Here is a 19629-nt window from a genome sequence, read left to right as displayed (position 1 = left end):
CGGCTCGGAGAAAAGTAGAATTGTCAAAATGGGTGGAACTCGTGAGTCAACTTGGTTCATTACGAGTTTGGTTGGATTGAAATTTTTTTATAAATTTTAATATGGGTTAATTTTTGACTGGACTCATTTAGAACTCGGCTCATCCGGGTTGAATTCGTGGTGAACCGGGTTGACTCACCAACCCGCAGATAGAAGAGTCACACAAGTGTTTTATATTATTTTTATTAAATTGAGTTTTATATTTGGATTATGTTAGGTTATTTTTTTATCTAACACATAAATAATTTGTATTTTTTTTATTTTGATTTTTATTTAGATTGTATTGAAATTTATTTAAATTTTAATTAGAATTACAATTTAGTTTTGACCGAAAAAAAAAATATTTTTTTTAATTAAGTGAACCCGCAAGTCAACTCGTTTAACCCGCCAACCCGTGGTGGATCAGACTAGATTCGAATTTTGTTGGCTCGCTAACAAGTGAATCGGATTGGATTGGCTCACTAAATCATCAACTCATAATGGATCAAGCCGGATTAGACCGGATTATCTGTTTTAAAAAAGTATCAAAATGCAGAAATAAATATATAACGATTGATAATAAAATTGAATCTGTAACTTTATTTAGGTGTATAGTTTTGTTTTCCTTTTTTTAATCTTTTATATATTTTTATATTTATCGATCAACTTTTTTCTATAATCTAAAAAATTACCGACAAAAGTTAAAATTATTTTTATTGTAATTATAATCATGAAATTTTAAATAAAAATAAAAATATTTTCAAATTATTTTTTTACATATATTTTATTATAATTTCACTTTTGTTTTGATAAAATTTACAAGTATTCTTATTATATAATCATAACATTAAAAATTAATAATTTCTTATAATTCTCTGTTATGGTCAGTTTTGTATGGATAGTAAAGTTAATAAAATAAAGTTAATTTTTTTTAAAGAGAAAAACAAAAAGGTACATAAATGATAATTCTAATAATATAAAAGTAAAATTATATTGAATTATGTATTAAGAAAGCACTTATAAACACCTTTATTCAATATATATATATATATATATATATATATATATATAGGTAATTAAATTTTTAATTATAATTTGTTTTATCATAAAAAAAGGTTTAGACCAACGTCATTATACTGGTAATGATATAAATAAATAAATCACCTTTAGGTCATGAAACCTAATCTATTTTGTTTCTCTTTTAATTCTTTTCGTTTTCTTGTGGAAAGAACGAAGAACATAGATTCTTACCAATTGCAGAAGAACAGAAGAACGGAGAACATGGAAGAAGAAAGTTTCAGTTGCCACATCCGCAAGTAGAAATAGGGACTCGCACAAAAGTAAACCACCTGATTCATCGATTTTAGAAGGGACTTTCAACAATGTAATACTGAGTTCACACCTTCAACATGGTTCTTCCTAGTCTCTCGTCACAACAACTATTTTCAAATTTTCGTTTCATTTCTCTCTCTACCTTCAATTCTCATCATAGGTGCATTTCTTGAAACTCTTGTCTTTTCTTGTATTGTGCCTCCTTCTTGTGTTTTCTTTTTCTTGTGTAACAGATTCTTTAAATTCAGATACCTTTGTTCTCACCACCCAGAATCTGAGAAAGCAAGACTCAGATCACGAAATGCAAGCAAAACGGCCAAAACCATGGCCGATCTTATCAATTCCCAACCATGGTCAAATACGTTGGTCTCTCTTCTGCCCACCCCTCTCTCCAAAACGACGGTGTTCCGAACCCTTCGCCTCATCAAGGACCCTTCCAAAGCTCTTCGCTTTTTCAAGTGGGCTCAGCAAAGTGGGTTTCCCCACACAGCTCAGTCCTACTTCATCATGCTACAAATTCTGGGTCGCGATAGGAACCTCAACGTGGCCCGAAACTTGCTTTTTTCCATCGAGAAAAAGTCTAACGGAACGGTCAAGCTTGAGGACAGGTTCTTCAATACCCTCATCAGAAGCTACGCCGAAGCAGGCCTCTTCAAAGAGTCCTTGAAGCTTTTTCAGACCATGAAGTCCGTTGCTGTGTCCCCCTCCGTGGTTACCTTCAACTCTGTTTTGTCTATTTTGCTTAAAAGGGGTCGCACCAATATGGCCAAAGAGGTGTATGATGAAATGCTTCACACGTATGGTGTTAGTCCAGACACTTGTACATACAATGTTTTGATCAGAGGGTTTTGCAAAAACTCAATGGTCGATGAAGGGTTTCGGTTCTTTAAAGAGATGGCTAGTTTTAATTGTGATCCGGATGTTGTCACATATAACACTCTTGTTGATGGTTTATGTAGAGCGGGGAAGGTTAGAATTGCTCGGAATTTAGTAAATGCTATGAGCAGGAAATGTGAGGGTTTGAATCCTAATGTTGTTACTTATACAACTTTGATCCGAGGGTATTGTATGAAGCAAGAAGTTGACGAGGCATTGGTTGTTCTTGAAGAGATGAGTGGCCGAGGCATTGAACCGAACATGGTTACCTATAATACTTTGATAAAAGGGCTTTGTGAGGTACACAAGTTGGACAAGATGAAAGATGTTTTGGAATGGATGAAAGATAATGGGGGCTTTAGCCCTGATACATTTACCTTTAATACAATTATTCATTCACATTGTTGTGCAGGAAATCTGGATGAAGCATTGAAGGTGTTTGAAAGCATGAAGAAATTTCAGGTCCGCATGGATTCAGCCTCGTACAGCACTATGATACGTAGTTTGTGTCAGAAAGGGGACTATGATATGGCAGAGGTGCTATTTGATGAGTTATTGGAGAAGGAAATCCTATTGAGTAATTTTGGCTCCAAGCCACTTGCTGCTGCTTATAGTCCTCTTATTCAGTATTTGTGTGAACATGGGAAGAGTAAGAAGGCCGAGAGGGTGATGAGACAGTTAATGAAAAGGGGCACACAAGATGGCCAATTATACAACACATTGATTATGGGGCACTGTAAAGAAGGTGCATATGAAAGTGGATATGAGCTTTTAGTGTGGATGCTGAGAAGAGACTTTCTTCCTGATGTTGATATATATGATTACTTGATTGAGGGTTTTCTTTTAAAGAATAAGCCTCTGCTTGCAAAGGAGACACTAGAGAAAATGCTTAAGAGCTCCTATCAACCTAAAACAGTCACCTGGCATTCGATTCTGGCAAAACTTTTGGAAAAGGGTTGTGCTCATGAGTCTGCCGGTGTTATTTTGATGATGCTGGAGAAAAATGTTAGACAGAATATAAACCTGTCAACTGAGAGTTTAAAGCTACTTTTCAGATGTGGACAGCAAGAAAGAGCATTTGAGATTATTGATTTGGTTTATAAGAATGGATACCGTGTTACAGTAGAAGAAGTGATTCAATTTCTTTTTGAGAGAGGAAAGCTATCAGAAGCATGCAAAATGTTGCTTTTTAGTTTGAAAAATCATCAGAATGTCAATATTAATTTGTGTAATGCAATTATTCTGAATCTTTGTAAAATTAACAAGGTCTCAGAAGCATTTAAATTATGCTATGAATTGGTGGAGATCGGTTTATGTCAGGAATTGACATGTCTAAATGATCTACTGGCTGCTTTAGAGGAAGGGGGAAGAAGAGAGGAAGCTATATTTATATCAAAGAGATTACCAAGACTGGAGAATTTAGATGAATCTAAGGGAAATCGTAGCTCTAAGAAGTTCAGGCCTATTAAAGTGTGAATCGTGTTTCCTGCTGTTTCAATGTTATGTTTTCATCTTTTCTGCTTTGACGGTTGAAAGTTAAAATCATTAGCTTCTACTGCTTGAAGATGATCTTTATTTGATGAAGTTAAAATCATCAGCTTCTGCAGCTTGAAGATTATCTTTATTTGATAAAGTAAATAGTTTGATGTCATATGGTGGTATTAAGATGACCGACCTTTTGCTGCAGTAGCCAGTGAGCAAACCAGAAGGTGATACAATAAGCCAATCCTTCCCGGTTAACAGGTATGCCCCCTTGAAAGCCATCCTTGAAAATATGGCCAGCCTTTTACCTTAAAGACTCATTGCCACTGATTCACAGTTTCTCCACTCAGTCTACAAGAAGAGACAGAATGCAAACAATATTACCTAGATGAAGGACCCAGAGATAACTACTAAGGTGTACAAAGTAAAAAGAAAAAAATAAGAATGCTTATGAGTCTTGACTAGAAATGCACGCTACATTCTTTGTCAAGAGCCTATTCGTTAGTTTTCAAAAGCTGTTTCAGAGTTTTTCGGGTGTCTTTGACTCTTTTTTTTTTTTTGGTATAATTACTAATTTGGTATTCCAACTTTTTGGGATTGTTCAATTTGGTATCCGAACTTTAGGAACGTTCAATTTGGTATCCAAATTTTTTAAACAGGTTTATCTTAGTATCTTCTGTTAAACACTACTTAATGTCGTTGGGCTTTTATTGAGGTGGCACTGTGCAACAAAGACGTGACGGAAATAAGGGTTGTGCACGTGAATTTACTGTTAAAAAAATTGCAAAGTAAATAATAAAAACGAAAATGCGTTATTATCGAAATTGGGGAAAAAAATTAGGGCGGAGTGATCCACGTGCAGAAGGAAAAATTAGGGCAGAATTGTGTAAAATCTGAAAGGTGGATTTGGAAATTAGGGTTTGTGTCGGACATGGGTGATATGCGTTTTTGTTTTTATTATTTACTTTGCAATTTTTTTAATAGTAAACTCACGTGCACAACCCTTATAAATGGCGTTAAGTAGTGCTTAACGGAAGGTATTAAAATAAACTTGTTTAAAAAATTTAGGTATCAAATTGAACGTTCCTAAAGTTTGGATACCAAATTGAACAATCCCAAAAAGTTGAGATATCAAATCAGTAATTATACTTTTTTTTTTTTTATAAAGTTGATGTTAAGCATCATTGCCCATCACATGAAAGTATATTAATTAAAAAGAAAAACGAAATCGGTGAGTTTTCAATAATACTGGTTATTTTGACTAGGTCACTTGTCTACATTCAATAATACTGGTGCAGGAAAAAAATTCTCGAAATAACAAAAACTATTATTCCTTCGTTCAGAGCATGTTGATATCAAGTATTAGTTAGTTATAGATGAAATTCAAAATTCTCACTTGGATTTAGTACATTAACGCCAAGGAGATGTTTGCATAAGGTCCTAACCTGAAGCTTTTCTAAACATGCAGGTGATGAGTTTGGCTATGAATTTTGGAATGCTTAGTTAGTGGAAGTCTGACTTTGTACATATTTTAGGAGATATTTTTTAGATGATGTCAATTTCACCATGTTTCTTATTATCATTTTCAAATGCTTGGACCATTTTAGTGTTGCATTTTTCATTGTAAGAAATAAGATTAGCTATTGCACAAGATATATATCCATCGCGAATGTTATTTGTTGCTCAAAATTATCATTGTTGTTTGACACATGATTTGGTTGTTATTGTGATTCTAGCTTAATGATCCATATTTTGATTGTTAACAAATGCTATCTAAATGGGAGAATGGTAAATTGATTATGGATTAGTATTAATTAATAGTTAAATTATTATCTTTGCTGTTATCTGACAATTGGAGATATGATCTATGTATTATGTCTTTTGCAAATTCATCACTTCCATTAAACAAATTTACACAAATAATCTCTCAATAATTTCCTAGAAGGTGGGTGAAAACCCCTTATAAGAAAGAAAGGTTGAGTGGTGCTGATAATGATAATACTCTATCCTTCACAGGCATGCACTACCAGTTATTCTGTAATTGCATTGTTTTCACATACTATATATGCTCGGTATCTATGAATATTGATTTCTAAAATTCCATCGCACAGTACATTAGAATATTCTAAAATTGTCCCTGAAAAACCAGAATGCGTACAAATAGTGTTACAAACCGTAAACCGGAAGCAAAGAGAAGAATGTAAACCTCAAAATATAGATCCACTTTCACAAGAAACCAAACCAGGTAAATGTATTACTAGTCACTGATGTGATATTTATCAGTCTTGTGAGCTAAAAGAATCCAAACATGTGTTACCAAACCTCCACCTCTCCTTATTTGTTCAGAATGATAATCTGTTGAGCAATTAGCTGCAGCATAACACAACATCTCCACCCACACACTGCATATGATCTGCCATCTGTTCTCCCTTAGCATCAAATTCCTACCCAGTCTCTGAGCATCCCTAAGCATGTTCCATTTTGATGTCACAACAGTTTCTGATTTCCTCTCAGAATTTAAATCCTGGGGAACTCTTTCCGTTCTCAAAATCCTACATGCTTCTTTTTCATCTTTCACACATTGTTCTTTGTCTACCGTCAAACCCTTCAATTTATCACAGGCGTGTTGAAATATTATCTTAGCAGTGGTGGTGGACAGCATGTGAGGGCGCATAGCTAGGAGGTACATCATGTAATTGGACAATAATCTGGCCATTTTGATTTTGGGGCTTGAGGCATTGGCATGAGCATCTGAATAGTAGCATATGTCTGTTGCAATGTGCCATATAGCAATGCTCTTGTCGAAGTCTCGTTTAACACTCCATTTGATGTCGTTGAGCGAGCCATACCTGCCGAGTGACCATTCTCCCCGTTGGTTGAAGTGCTTCAGTCTTCTGACTCCATCAATCTCTTTCATTTCTTGAACCATCAGAGCTTTCAGTTCTGGGGGAAATTCTATGCGTGTCCTGCACCTGTTCTTTTTCAACTCCATGTCAATGCCACGGAATTTTAGAATTTTTCCACACCTTATTGGTTTGTCATGAATGCAAAAGCTTAACAAGTTGAACTGTGGCAATGAGTTTGACCACCTTTTCCAACTCCTGGCTCTCGGTCCGAGAATTCTCAGGCATGGAATCATGAATGGAAGATCTTTGTGCTTGATCATTTGAATTATGGCCCAATCTGAGAAGGGTAATTGTGCAATCTGGTATGCCTCCATGAGAACTGCTCCACCTAACACCCCAACTATAAAACATGCTTTCCAATGGCGTGAAAATTCTTGCCTAAATAAGACTGAGAATCCACACAACGTTAGAACTAAATTGAAAAAGCTTAGGACACGAAGAATACAACCTGCTTTGGTATAGATTATAGGTGACTTGGTGTACAACACATCGTACATGAAGCTCAGTTCTGCATCTGTGATGTGGAAGATGTCTTCTGGAGCATATTCATCTATAGACATATGGGGTAGTGATTCGTATAGAGGCTGGTAGAGCCAGTGCTCACGATGAGGCTTCAATGAGATAAAGCGGTAATAAGCCTTTAGAATCAACTCTATGTTTGGAATATCCTCAGGAAGGCATCTGAATAAAGCAGGCATGTTGGCTTCTTGGTCAATCTCTTGAATGGTGATTATGCCTGATCCTTTAGTAAGTGCTGACTTTAGAGCCCAAACAACTTCTCCATGCTTGATTAGTCCAGATACAAGTAATGGCAAGTACAGAAAAGAGAGTTGTGAATGTGTCCAACTCTTTATGATTATCCAAATCACCACAGCTACTTGGAGAACAAGGGTGAGCAACTGCCTCAGCCCCAATCTGTTATCTTCAATTGAGTATGCAGTTATGGCATCTGGATTTCCAATTTGCACCAGAAGCAATGGTGCAAACAGTGCCTTCACTTCACGTCCTATGTTGCGTTCGTTTGGATCACTTTCAGGTATTACTGTAAGCTTGCCTGTGATGATTTTTTGAAGGGAAGCAGACAGCAAATAGGTGAACCAAACTGTGAACCTTGTCCTCAAACCTGGGATGTCCTTTCTGCGGCTTCCATACACTGTGAGGATCACTTGCATGGTGAAACTCAATAGCACAAGCATTTCCAGACCCCAATTATCCCATAAATCTTGTATTTCTCCTGGAACGAAAGTTACGTGCATGTTTTCTTCTTCAGTTTCTATCAATCGATCAAATGCTGCAAAAGAAGAGATTTATCCCCAGTTAACTTTTCTGCAACGATCAGAAAACAATTAAATGAGAGAGCCAAAATGCACAAAACATGTAAGGAGTTAAAGTTGCACGACCTGATCAACTCCTCATAGATTGAATTCAAAGAGATCAAAGAAATATATAGTTTGGTGTTTCGCTAACCATGAGAAGATGAAGTCACAGAAGGGTGAAATGAACTCATCCAACGTTTATAACATTATGCCACAGGGAATTTTTGAACGTGAGTTTTACTACAGAATTAGTTTTAGTTTAATGTTAATTCTTCAACCAATGCACTCAGTGTCAAAAGAATGAGCAGACAACAAACAGGAGACCAAATTTGATGCTCAGCTAAATTGTCGGAACCCTTTTCTTAAATTGTAAGATTATGTGTCTCTGTGTGCATAGTTACTTGCATAAAACACCTAGGATATAGCACCTGGATGATCCTTAACTTGCCTTGTTTCTGCTCTTTCATGTGCTGCAATGGTGGATGCTTGCCTTAGTTGTTGGCTAATAGCGCATTACCAATCATTCTGGGTTTGCGTTCTTCTAGCTGAATGATTTTTTCTTACTCTATATTTCACACGGATCATGAGAAGCTGAGCACTTTTTTAAAGAAAAAAACTGATGGACTGTGTTACTCAAAGAAACTTTTACAGTATTGTAGATCAGAACCAAAGTAAGGTATTCTTGTACTGAAGGTTCTATAATACAAATATTTTCTTATTATGTTGCTTAGTCATAACAGGGACAGAAGTAATCACAATTAAGAAACAGATTAAGAAAAACCATGAAGCTGAAAATTGTTTGCCTGTTGCATAAGGCATGTCTGCTTTTAATCTTTTATTGATAGAAACCACTGATAAAACTGCAGCCGCTGGAGTCACGTGATCATGGCATAAAAACAAGTGGTTCTTGAGGTTGTGTTTGTCGCACCAGTCATGAGGAGTTGAGATTAAAGTATGATGTGTAATTCACTCAATTTCAGCAATTATAAAAGAAAATTCCTTCTTAGCCACATTAAGTTATTAGCTTTTATATTTATTTTTAACTTTGTATATTTTTAATTTTCTGTCTCATTTAATTCATCAATCATCTTTTAATTTGATCTCAAAAAAGTGTAATAACCTAAATTCTCCACATTGAGTTTACAATTAACTTTTTTTTAATATATTTTTTAATCAATTTAAAGGCTAAAGAACGGTCAAACGTTTGGGTGCTGGAAGAAGCCCCCATTAGAGGAGTAATTCAACAAAACCCTTCAAGGCTAAAAGAACTGACAAACGAGCCCTCAAAAGATGATGTAGACTTGGGCAAAGAAAAAGAGATATCCTTCATCTCGAGAAAAATCTGTTGGATATTGAGCTTCCTTCTTATATGGAGAAAAGACACAAAACTTGAGAAGTTCATATCTTACTTAACCTAATGGAGAGGGGGCTACAAAATAAATAGAGAGAGGCATATAGTCAGAATACACTGAAAACCCTAGCACATAGAAGGAGAGACAGAGGAAAAATTCTGTTCACGTTTTTCACATAGCTGCCACCGTAAAATCGGCACTGCAGATTCGTTCATCGTTGGATTGGGCGGAAATTTTTACAGCAGGTTCGAAACTCATTGTTCTTCATTCTGACCAGCGGATCGTTGATATGAGGTCTGAGTTGGGAGATATTAATTTCGCACTACAGTAGTGATTTTATAGGTTTTCTTTCTTGTTCTTCTCTATTTGAAAGCTTTGTTGCTTTGCTATTTGGTTGGGTGTTGACACTAATTTGTGCAATTGATTGAGACTCTTTTGTACTCTTGTTGATCATAGTGGAGCTATTTCTTTGGTCTGGACGACTCGTAATTTTTACCTTTGATTTAAGGGGTTTTCCATGTTAAAAATCTAAGTGCCTTTATTTGTGATTGTGGTGATTTATTATTGCTTCTCTTTGATTGTTTCTCCTCATAGATTCTTGTAAGTTAGGGGAAATTATATTCGCTGCATTTTCTGGTATATTGTTTGTGTTGTTGTTTTTCCCATCAGAGTGACATCAGAGCTCTTGGTTGGGCTATATTTACTTGCTTGAATGATGGAGGCAAATGCAAAGATGGTTGCATTGAATGGTTCAAATTATCACTTGTGGAAGGGCAAGATGAAAGACTTGTTATTTGTGAAGAAGTTGCATCTTCCCATATTTGCTACACAAAAGCCAGATTCTATGTCTAATGAAGAATGGGACTTTGAGCACCAACATGTATGTGATTTTATTCGGCAATATGTTAAAGATAATGTTTATAATCACATTGTTAATAAGATACATGCCAGAACTTTGTGAGAGAAGATTGAGTCTTTGTATGCTTCTAAGTCAGGCAATAATAAACTATATTTGTTAAATTGCTTGATGAATTTGAGGTACATGGAGAATTCTTCAATTTCTGATCATTTAAACGAGTTTCAAGGGCTCCTAGATCAACTATCAAGAATGAGTATAAACTTTGATGATGAAGTCTTGGGACTATGGCTATTGAATACTCTACCAGAGTCTTGGGAGATATTTCGGGTTTCAATTACAAACTCTGCCCCAAATGACATTGTTTCTTTACATATGACAAAGAGCGGTGCTCTTGACGAAGAGATGAGAAGGAAGGCACATGGTTCTTCATCTCAATCTGATATGTTTGTTACAAAAATTAGGGGGAGAAGTCAGAAAAAGGAACCGAAAGGTGGTAAAGAGAAAAGCAGGAGCAACTCCAAGTCAAGATACAAGAATATAAAGTGTCATTATTGTAATAAAACAGGGCACATTCAAAAATACTGTTTTAAGTGGAAAAAAGACAATGCAGACAAGAAGGGCAAGCAGAAAGAGAATGATCGTGTCACTACTACAAGTGGTGATCTTGTTCTTCTTCGTGACTTTGAGTCCGTTAATCTTGTATTTGATGAGAGCATGTGGATTATTGATAGTGGTGCTACATTGCATGTTACACATAGGAAGGAGTTCTTCACATCTTACACTTCTGGTGATTTTGGAGTGTTGAAGATGGGTAATGATGGTGAGTCTAAAGTGATTGGTGTTGGTGATGTTTGCCTGCAAACCAACATGGGAGTGCAATTGTTGCTTAAAGGAGTCAAACATGCTCTAGATGTCCGTTTTAATTTAATCTCTGTGCAGATGCTTGATGATGCTGGTTATGATAGTCACTTTGGTTCTGGAAAGTGGAAACTCACTAAAGGTAACTTGGTTGTGGCTAAAGGAGAAAAATCAATCAAACTATATTGGACAAAAGCTTTGGTTGCTAAAAACACTATGAATGCCATGGATATGGAGGCATCTTTGTGGTATCAAAGGCTTAGTCATATAAATGAAAAATGGTTGAACTGTTTAGCTAAAAAAGATGTTCTTCAAGGGCTAAAAAGTTTAGAATTGGAGAGATGTTTTCATTGCATGGATGACAAGCAAACCAGAGTTTCCTTCAAGAAGCATCCTACCTCAAGGAAGTCAGAGTTGTTACAATAGGTGCATTCTGATGTTTGTGGCCCGTTGAAGGTAAAGTCATTTAGTGGTGCACTTTACTTTGTTACCTTTATTGATGATTGTTCTAGGAAGCTATGGGTTTATGCACTTCAGCGAAAGGATCAAGTACTTGATAAGTTCAAGGAATTTCATGCCTTGGTTGAGAGGCAATCAGGGAAGAAGCTGAAATGTATTCGTTCTGACAATGGTGGTGAGTACCATGGACCTTTCGATGCTTATTGCAAACAACATGGTATTGCACATGAGAAGACTCCTCCTAAAACTCCTCATTTGAATGGTTTAGTTGAGAGGATGAATAGGACATTACTTGAGGAGGTGAGATGTATGCTCTCAGATGCTAAATTACCCAAGCATTTTTGGGGTGAGGCATTATACAAAAAAATGCACGTTATTAATCTCACTCCTACTGTGATTTTGGACAGTGAAGTGCCAAATAAAATTTGGTTTGGCAAGAATGTAAGTTATGATCATTTGCATGTCTTCGGTTGCAAGGCATTTGTTCATATTCCAAGGGATGATAGATCCAAGTTAGATGCGAAGACAAGGCAATGCATCTTTATTGGCTATGGTGAGGATGAATTTGGCTACAAGTTTTATGATCCTGTTGAGAAAAAGCTTGTTAGAAGCCGTGATGTACAATTCATGAAAGACCAGACCATTGAAGACATTGATGAGGTGGAGAAGACCACACCCGAGAAAGATAGTAATCTCACTGATGGTAATCCGATGAGGTTGCTCGCTCACAATGTGGAGAATGCTGAAACATGGTGATGTTGATGATCAACAGGTTGGAAGTGGAGTAGAGGTTCCAATTGATGATGCTCAAGAGGAACATGATGATGATAATCTTGGTGATATACCTGAATCACCTAAATTCCAACTCAGGAGGTCTAATAGACAGAAACAACCTTCTACAATGTATTCTTGTGATGAGTACATAACCTTGACTGACGATGGAGAACTTGAGTGTTTTAAATAAGCTTTGGAGAGTGAAGAAAAACAAAAGTGGTTGGATGCAATGCAAGATGAAATGAAATCTTTGCATGATAATCACACTTGGTGACATTGCCTAAGGGAAAAAGGGCTTTAGAAAACAGGTGGATCTTCAAGATGAAACAAGATGCTAATTCTACATTTCCAAAGTACAAGGCCAGATTGGTGGTGAAAGGTTTCAGACAGAAAAAGGGTGTTGATTTCAATGAGATTTTCTCACCTCGGGTGAAAATGTCATCCATCAGAACTGTGTTAAGTTTAGCTGCTACTCTGAACTTGGAGGTTGAGCAGATGGATGTGAAGACAACTTTCCTTCATGGTAAATTGGAGGAAGAGATATACATGAAGCAACCTGATGATTTTCTTGTTGAAGACAAGGAAGATTATGTGTGTAGGCTAAGGAAAAGTTTATACAATTTGAAGCAGGCTCCAAGGTAGTGGTATAAGAAGTTTGAGTCTTTTATGTGTGAGCAAGGTTACAAGAAGATTACTTTTGATCATTGTGTCTTTGTTAAAAGTTTTTCTAAGGATGACTTTATTATCATGTTATTATATGTTAATGACATGCTTATTGTTGGGAAAGATGTTTCCAAAATTATGAGGTTGAAGAAGCAATTGGACGAGTCATTTGTTATGAAGGACTTAAGAGCTGCTAAACAGATTCTTGGAATAAGAATCATTCGAGAAAGAAAAGAAAGGAAGCTTTGGCTGTCACAGGAACACTATATTAAAAGGGTTTTGCAGAGATTCCAGATGGAAAATGTGAAAGCCGTAAGCACTCCTCTTGCTACTCATTTTAAATTGAGTGTTAAATAGAGTCCTTCAAATGAAGCTGAGAAGGCATACATGAGCAGAGTTCCTTATGCGTCTGTGGTGGGCAATTTGATGTATGCAATGGTGTGCACGAGACCAAATATTGCATATATTGTTGGTACAGTTAGTCGATTTTTTTCAAACCCAGGTAGAGAGCATTGGAATGCTATGAAATAGATTTTAAGATATATTCATGGTATTGTTGATATGAAGCTTTGTTTTAGAGGTGATAAGCCTAATTTGTGGGATACTCAGATTCAGATATGGCTGGAGACATTAATTCCAGGAAGTCCACCTCGGGCTCTTTGATTAATTTTGTAGGGGGAGTTGTGGCTTGGCAATCAAGATTACAAAGGTGCGTAACATTGTCTACTACAGAGGCAGAGTTCATTGTCATTACTGAAGCATGCAAGGAGTTGTTATGGTTGAAGAAATTCTTGCAAGAGCTTAGTTTTAGGCAAGATAACTATTCATTGTTCGTTGATAGCCAGAGTGTTATCCATCTTGGTAAAAATCCAACTTTCCATTATAGATCCAAACATGTTGATGTGAGGTATCGTTGGATACATGATGCTTTGGATGCTAAGCTGTTGGCGTTGGAAAAAGTTCATACATATGATAATGGTGTTGATATGATGACAAAAGCATTGCCAAGAGGGAAGTTTGAAGTTTATTGTGAGATCGTTAGTTTGGTGGTTATCTCCACATAATTATGAAGGGGATATTTGTTGGGTATTGGGTTCCCTTCCTATGTGAAGAAAAGGCCTAAAAATTGAGAAGCTCATATCCCACTTAACCTAATGCAGAGGGGGCTATAAAATAAATAGAGAGAGGGAGAACAATAGAGTCAAAACACACTAAAAACCCTAGCACATAGAGGGAGAGGTAGAGGGAAAATTCTATTCACGTTTTTCACAGAGCTGCCACCGTAAAATTGGCATTGCGGATTTGTTCACCGTTGGATCAGGCTGAAATTTTTACAGCGGGTTCGGAACTCATTGTTCTTCATTCTGATAGGTAGGATCGTTGATACGAGGTCTGAGTTGGGAGATATTAATTTTGCACTGTAGCAGTGATTTTATAGGTTTTCTTCTCTTGTTTTTCTCTATTTGAAAGCTTTGTTGCTTTGCTATTTGGTTGGGTGTTGTCACTAATTTGTGTTGTTAAGAGGAGTTTTCCACGTTAAAAATCTTGGTGCCTTTATTTGTGATTGTGGTGATTTATTATTGTTGCTCTTTGATTGCTGCTCCTCATAGATTCTTTACATCTGATTCGACCAAGCTGATCACATATGTTTATCGACAACTTGGGTTGGTATCTAACAATCGACCACGGACAACACACAACCCTCCAACCCTTAGTCGGAAATAGCACGACCAAAGGTTGCAACTTGCTGTCAATCTCATTGGAATTATCACCAACCACACTACACCATTTGGCCACGTGTCAAACTTTCATTCAACGATTTGAAAGGGCAGTCTACGTGGGTCATCATTACCTTCTACCTACTTCTCCACGTGTCCAACATCGAGTGTGGCAGTTTGTTTGATCCTATGACCTTGATTAAAACCCTTAATAATCGTTTTTCATCCTTTGCTCAGAAAATTGTTTAATCGCAAATTGCTCAGAAACATAATTTCTTACTACCATCACTACCTTCTGTAGGACTCTTCGTGTTCTTCAGCTTCATGTATGTTTCCCCTTTAGTTTTCCATTTGTTGTATTAGTGTTTGTCTAGTTCGTTCAGATTCGCTTGGATTGTATTTCTTGTATGCTTTCTTTTGTTTTGCACCTACAATTGCGAAGTGACCAATTTAGGGGATTGAGGGTTCCTGGAACAACCAAAATGAGTGGGTTATAACATAGTGAACACGATGTTTGATTGCATGTAAGGTGTTTGGAAGAATTTCTAGGGAAGGGAAGAAATGGTGTTTTGCTAGGGATTTTAGTATCTGGCTTGGTAGCGATTTAGCTATTTCTTTGGTGTGTATGAATATCCTTGGCTGCTATGCTTAAGTTGAACGAAAGTTTAGACATTTTCCTTTTCTAGGTTTTTACAGATTTGCCATCCCGCCTGAATCTCGAGGTTTAGAAGTTCAAGATAGGAATACTAACTAGGATACGCTTGCTTTCCGACCATACTAGATTACTTCCTATGACCCTCACTACCCTTGGCTCCCCTTAACTTGAAGAGGGAGACTACATGCATGTGTATCGACAAGAGAGTGAAAGCCTTTAGAAGAGGGTGGGCCTTGTGTAGGAATGACTAAAAGGACGTGATCATTGGTACGTGTGAGTTAGACGAACATGTGTGTAGGGACGACACCTTTCTCCCTCTGCAAAAGTTCACCTACATGTATGCCACTATTTTTTAGAAACTTGGCTTCCGCCTTCCTTTCAACGTCTTTGAGGAAGAGTTGTTAACCATACTCAATGTGGCCACTGCCCAACTTCATCCCAACAATTGGGCCTTCATTCGGGCCTTCTACATATTATGCAGCCTTGGTATAAAACCCACTGCCAACATGTTTCTTTACTTTTTTGAGTTGAAGAATAGCTCTTCCAGACAACTTATGGCTTCCCTAAGTGGAGTTAGCGGTTGTGGCCTCTTTACCTTATACCAATTGTCATATAAGGGTTTCAAAGGTGTTTTTGTGAAGCTCTTAACACTTTCCTATAATTCGACTTTGCTGGAGGGATTCCCTTTATATTGGACGAGGTACTCGACTAATCAAAGTGCTCGGCAAATAGAAGACATGAGGCCTGGCGAGTAGAAAAGTTGTCAAGTACTAGAAGGTTTAGATGTTGTTTTTGTCGGATCAAACAAAAGGAGGATGCTAAAGTCGGGGCAAGACAAAAAACCCAGAAGTCGTCGTTAAAGGTGATCCTAGAGAGCGATCATGAGACCACTCAAAGCAATCCAAAGCTAAAGAAACGCAAGGTGGATCAAAAGAAATGTAGTAGGGCCGCCTTGAAGGTATCAGAATCTAACAATTGACCCTCTTCTATAGAAGTGATTCATGCTTAGAGGAGTTTCTGGGACACGAGCTTCGGGCACTCAGCTCATGGTCGGGCAAACAACTACTCTGTTACAGATTCTGAGTCCCTAGCTAAGTAGAGTTATTCCTCTGTACATCAAGGGCTCTTGTGTTGCCTACACCAAGTGGAAACCTCCTCATTTTGGCTCGCAAATCATCTAATGGCCTCAAATCAACAGGAGATCCTCCAACTCCGATCTAATTTGGCTAAGCTCCCCAAAGTTCGACAGTCATTGATGGATAAAGAGGAAGAGCTTATAAGAGCCAAAACTAAATTGGACGAGTTGATTCCCAAAGTTTAAGCTTACGAGGTCTAGGGGAAGGATATGACAGCTCAGTGCCTTCTACCGAAGAATGAGAAAGAAGAACTTGCAGACCAACTCTGCTCCACTCTTAAGTATTCCAACTGGCTTTGGGCCTACCTGACTAGTCGACTTGTCTGGTCAATTTAGGGAGAGTTAACTCAGCCACGAAATTGACCAAGACTTGGGCCTTGACGAGACCTCGGGGCTCGTATGTGATATCGTACTCTACGAGCTCCATCGCCCATTTCACTAAAGGTCCCCGCCATATCCAGATTCTTGAGGACCTGCTTCACTTGAGGTTAGTTTTTACTGTAATAATGAAGCTCTGAAAATATGACATGAGCTTTCAAGCCAAGGTAACTATCGCATGGGCTGCCTTTTCCAAAACAGGGTATCTCTTCCCAGTCCATGCAACAATTGACTCATGTAGTACATTGAATATTCTGTTTTGACCCTCTCTTGTACCAAAATCGAGCTTATAGCATGCTTTGTTACCATCATGTACAACTGTAAAGGATGACCTGCCTCTGTTTGTTATGCACGAGTGGTCGACATAGGTATTCCTTCAGCTGAAGGAAGACCTGTTCGCATGCACTTGTCGTGGTTCATTTCTATCTTTCTTTTAGTCAACATGAAGCCTAAGAATTTTTTGGCTCTGATACTGAAGACGCACTTTTCAGGGTTCAACCTTAATTGGTACTTATTGATAGTATCAAACAACTCCTGAAGATCCTACGCGTTCCCTTTATTGCTAGCCTAGGTGACCACCATATCATCAACATAGGCTTCTACGTTCCAACCTAACATTGGTTGCAGTATCTTGTCCATCATCCTCTGATACGTAACCCCTGCATTTTTGAGACCAAAGGGCATCAATCGGTAACAAAAGTTAGCCTTTACCCCCATAAAAGCGGTTTTGTCCTCATCTTTTTAATGCATCCTGATATGGTTGTAACCAAAGTAGGTGTCCATGAAACTCAATAATTTGTACCTGAAAACTCTATCCACTAAAGTGTTTATGTTTGACAACGTGTAAGAATCTTTGGGGCATGTCACGTTCAGATCCGTGAAATCAACACACATCCTCCATTTTCCGCTAGCCTTACTCATCATAACCACATTGGCGATAGAGATGGCAAATAAACCCGTGCCCGTGGGTATCACCTGAACCCGTCCCCGTTTTGACGGGGAATCCCCGCTTTGACTGGGTATGGGTATGGGTATGGGTAATACCCGAAATTTTCAACTGGGGATGGGGATGGGGATGGGGATATATATATACCCGCCCAAATACCCGTCCCCGCTTAAATTACTAAACTATTTATAATTTATTAAATAATCTAAAAAATATATATAAATAAATAATATATTTACACATAAAATATAATATAATATAATATAATATAGTATATATACATATAAATAAAATATACTTTTATATATATATATATATATATATATATATATATATTTACACATATACATGTAATATAATATAATATAATATAATATAATATACATATAATATATATACATAATAATATAATATAATATAATATAATATATATAATATATACGTATAAAACAAATTAATCATTTAACTAGTGAGATCTTTTATAAACAAATTTATAACATTACAAATTTATAAAAATTTAAAAGAAATATATATATATATATATATATATATATATATATATATAAAAGCATAAAATATCTACGCATATACATATAATATATATACATAATAATATAATATATATTATTATATTTATATTATTATATAATATAATATAATATATACTTAAAATAAATATATATCTATAAATATATATATATATATATATATATATATATATATATATATAAAAACATAAGATATCCACACATATAATATATATACATAGTAATAATAATATAATATATAATATAATATAATATATATAAATAATTATATATATATATAAACATAAGATATCCACACATATAATATATATATATATATACATAGTAATATAATATATAATATAATATAATATAATATAATATATATATATATATATATATATAACATATTTCTCATTCTCTTTGTTTTTTGTTATACACTTTGTTTACTCTCTCAATTGTCTGGTTTGTTTTTCAAGATTTAATTTTGAAGGTAATTTTTCTTCTTCTTATTACATAATTTTTACTCTCTGTACATGGTTATGTTCAAATAGGTGTTCCTCAATTTCATTCTATGAAATAATTTTTAGGTTACACATTTGATTATCTTTATTTATTTATTTATTTTTATGAAAATGTTTGACTCTTATTTTGTAGCTCTTCTTTTTGTTACTTTGGTTATACACTTTTTTACTCTCTTTTAATTGTTTGGCTTGTTCTTTAAGGTTTAAGCAGATCTTCAAGGTACTTTTCCTTTTATCATAATCTTAATTATACATTTTTTTTCCGTTATGTTATGTTCAAATGGATATTCTCAAATTTGGGTCACACATTTAATTATCTTTACTCCTTTATGATAATGAATCTGATGAAGAAGGTACATTATATTCTAGTAATTAAAATTTTCAATTTCAATTATTATATCATATCTAATTTTTCATTTTTTTTCTATGTGTAGGTGGATCGAATGCAAATGAAACCACTGATCATTTGTAAAATTAATAAATATTTTGGTTATTATAAAATTTTAGTAATGTGTAATTTTTTAGCTTTTATATAATTATTTGAATTTTATTTAGTTGTTATTTGATACTTTAATTTGAGATTTATACTATTATAATATTTTTCTTAATATTTGACATCATGAAAATCAAAAAGAGTATGTTATTTTAATATTGAATATTTTGATAGTATCATGATTCCGTTGGTGTGATTTTTAAATTTTTTTTATAAAAAATATTTAATTGATATATGGAACAATAAAAAAATGGGTATGGGTATGGGTATAAGAAAATACCCGTTACCCGGTGGGGATGGGGATGGGTCAAAAGTTGTATACCCGTTGGGTTTGGGGATGGGGATGGGGATGAATTTT

The 19629-nt window shown here is 35.7% G+C and overlaps 2 protein-coding genes across 4 annotated transcripts; one reads left to right on the top strand and one right to left on the bottom strand.

Moving 5' to 3' along the window:
- The first annotated feature begins 1201 nt into the window (after positions 1-1201).
- On the top strand, positions 1202-4972 carry LOC114164538 (Tetratricopeptide repeat (TPR)-like superfamily protein). The gene is made up of 2 exons (XM_028049249.2): positions 1202-1510; positions 1599-4972. Exons 1-2 carry the CDS (start codon positions 1428-1430, stop codon positions 3700-3702), a joined length of 2187 nt encoding a protein of 728 aa, XP_027905050.2. The 5' UTR covers positions 1202-1427; the 3' UTR covers positions 3703-4972.
- Positions 4973-5486: 514 nt separating this feature from the next.
- Positions 5487-8606, bottom strand: LOC114162831 (uncharacterized). 3 transcript variants are annotated; one of them, XM_085666992.1, is made up of 2 exons: positions 8359-8606; positions 5487-7905 (listed from the first exon to the last, which is right to left on the bottom strand). In XM_085666992.1, the coding sequence occupies exon 2, from the start codon at positions 7868-7870 to the stop codon at positions 5966-5968; it is 1905 nt and encodes a 634-aa protein (XP_085523118.1). In that variant the 5' UTR covers positions 7871-7905; positions 8359-8606; the 3' UTR covers positions 5487-5965. The 3 variants fall into 3 exon arrangements, with proteins under 3 accessions (XP_085523118.1, XP_085523119.1, XP_027902610.2); XM_085666993.1 differs by lacking the exon at positions 8359-8606 and adding an exon at positions 8015-8152; XM_028046809.2 differs by having other exon boundaries at positions 5488-7905; positions 8379-8606.
- Positions 8607-19629: the final 11023 nt, after the last annotated feature.

The sequence above is a fragment of the Vigna unguiculata genome, chromosome 9, assembly GCF_037176805.1.
Source record: "Vigna unguiculata cultivar grain cowpea cultivar isolate G323 ecotype 2 chromosome 9, ASM3717680v1, whole genome shotgun sequence".
Classification (NCBI taxonomy): Eukaryota; Viridiplantae; Streptophyta; class Magnoliopsida; order Fabales; family Fabaceae; genus Vigna; species Vigna unguiculata.
Note: the sequence above shows the minus strand (reverse complement) of the source record. Positions and strands in the feature narration are given on the sequence as shown.

What these genes read in the sequence shown, in the direction of transcription:
- LOC114164538 (XM_028049249.2), top strand. Translation starts at nt 1,428, where the DNA reads ATGGTTCTTCCTAGTCTCTCGTCACAACAACTATTTTCAAATTTTCGT. An exon ending in ACCTTCAATTCTCATCATAG is followed by an intron (nt 1,511 to 1,598) that starts GTGCATTTCTTG and finishes CTTTAAATTCAG; the next exon opens with ATACCTTTGTTCTCACCACC.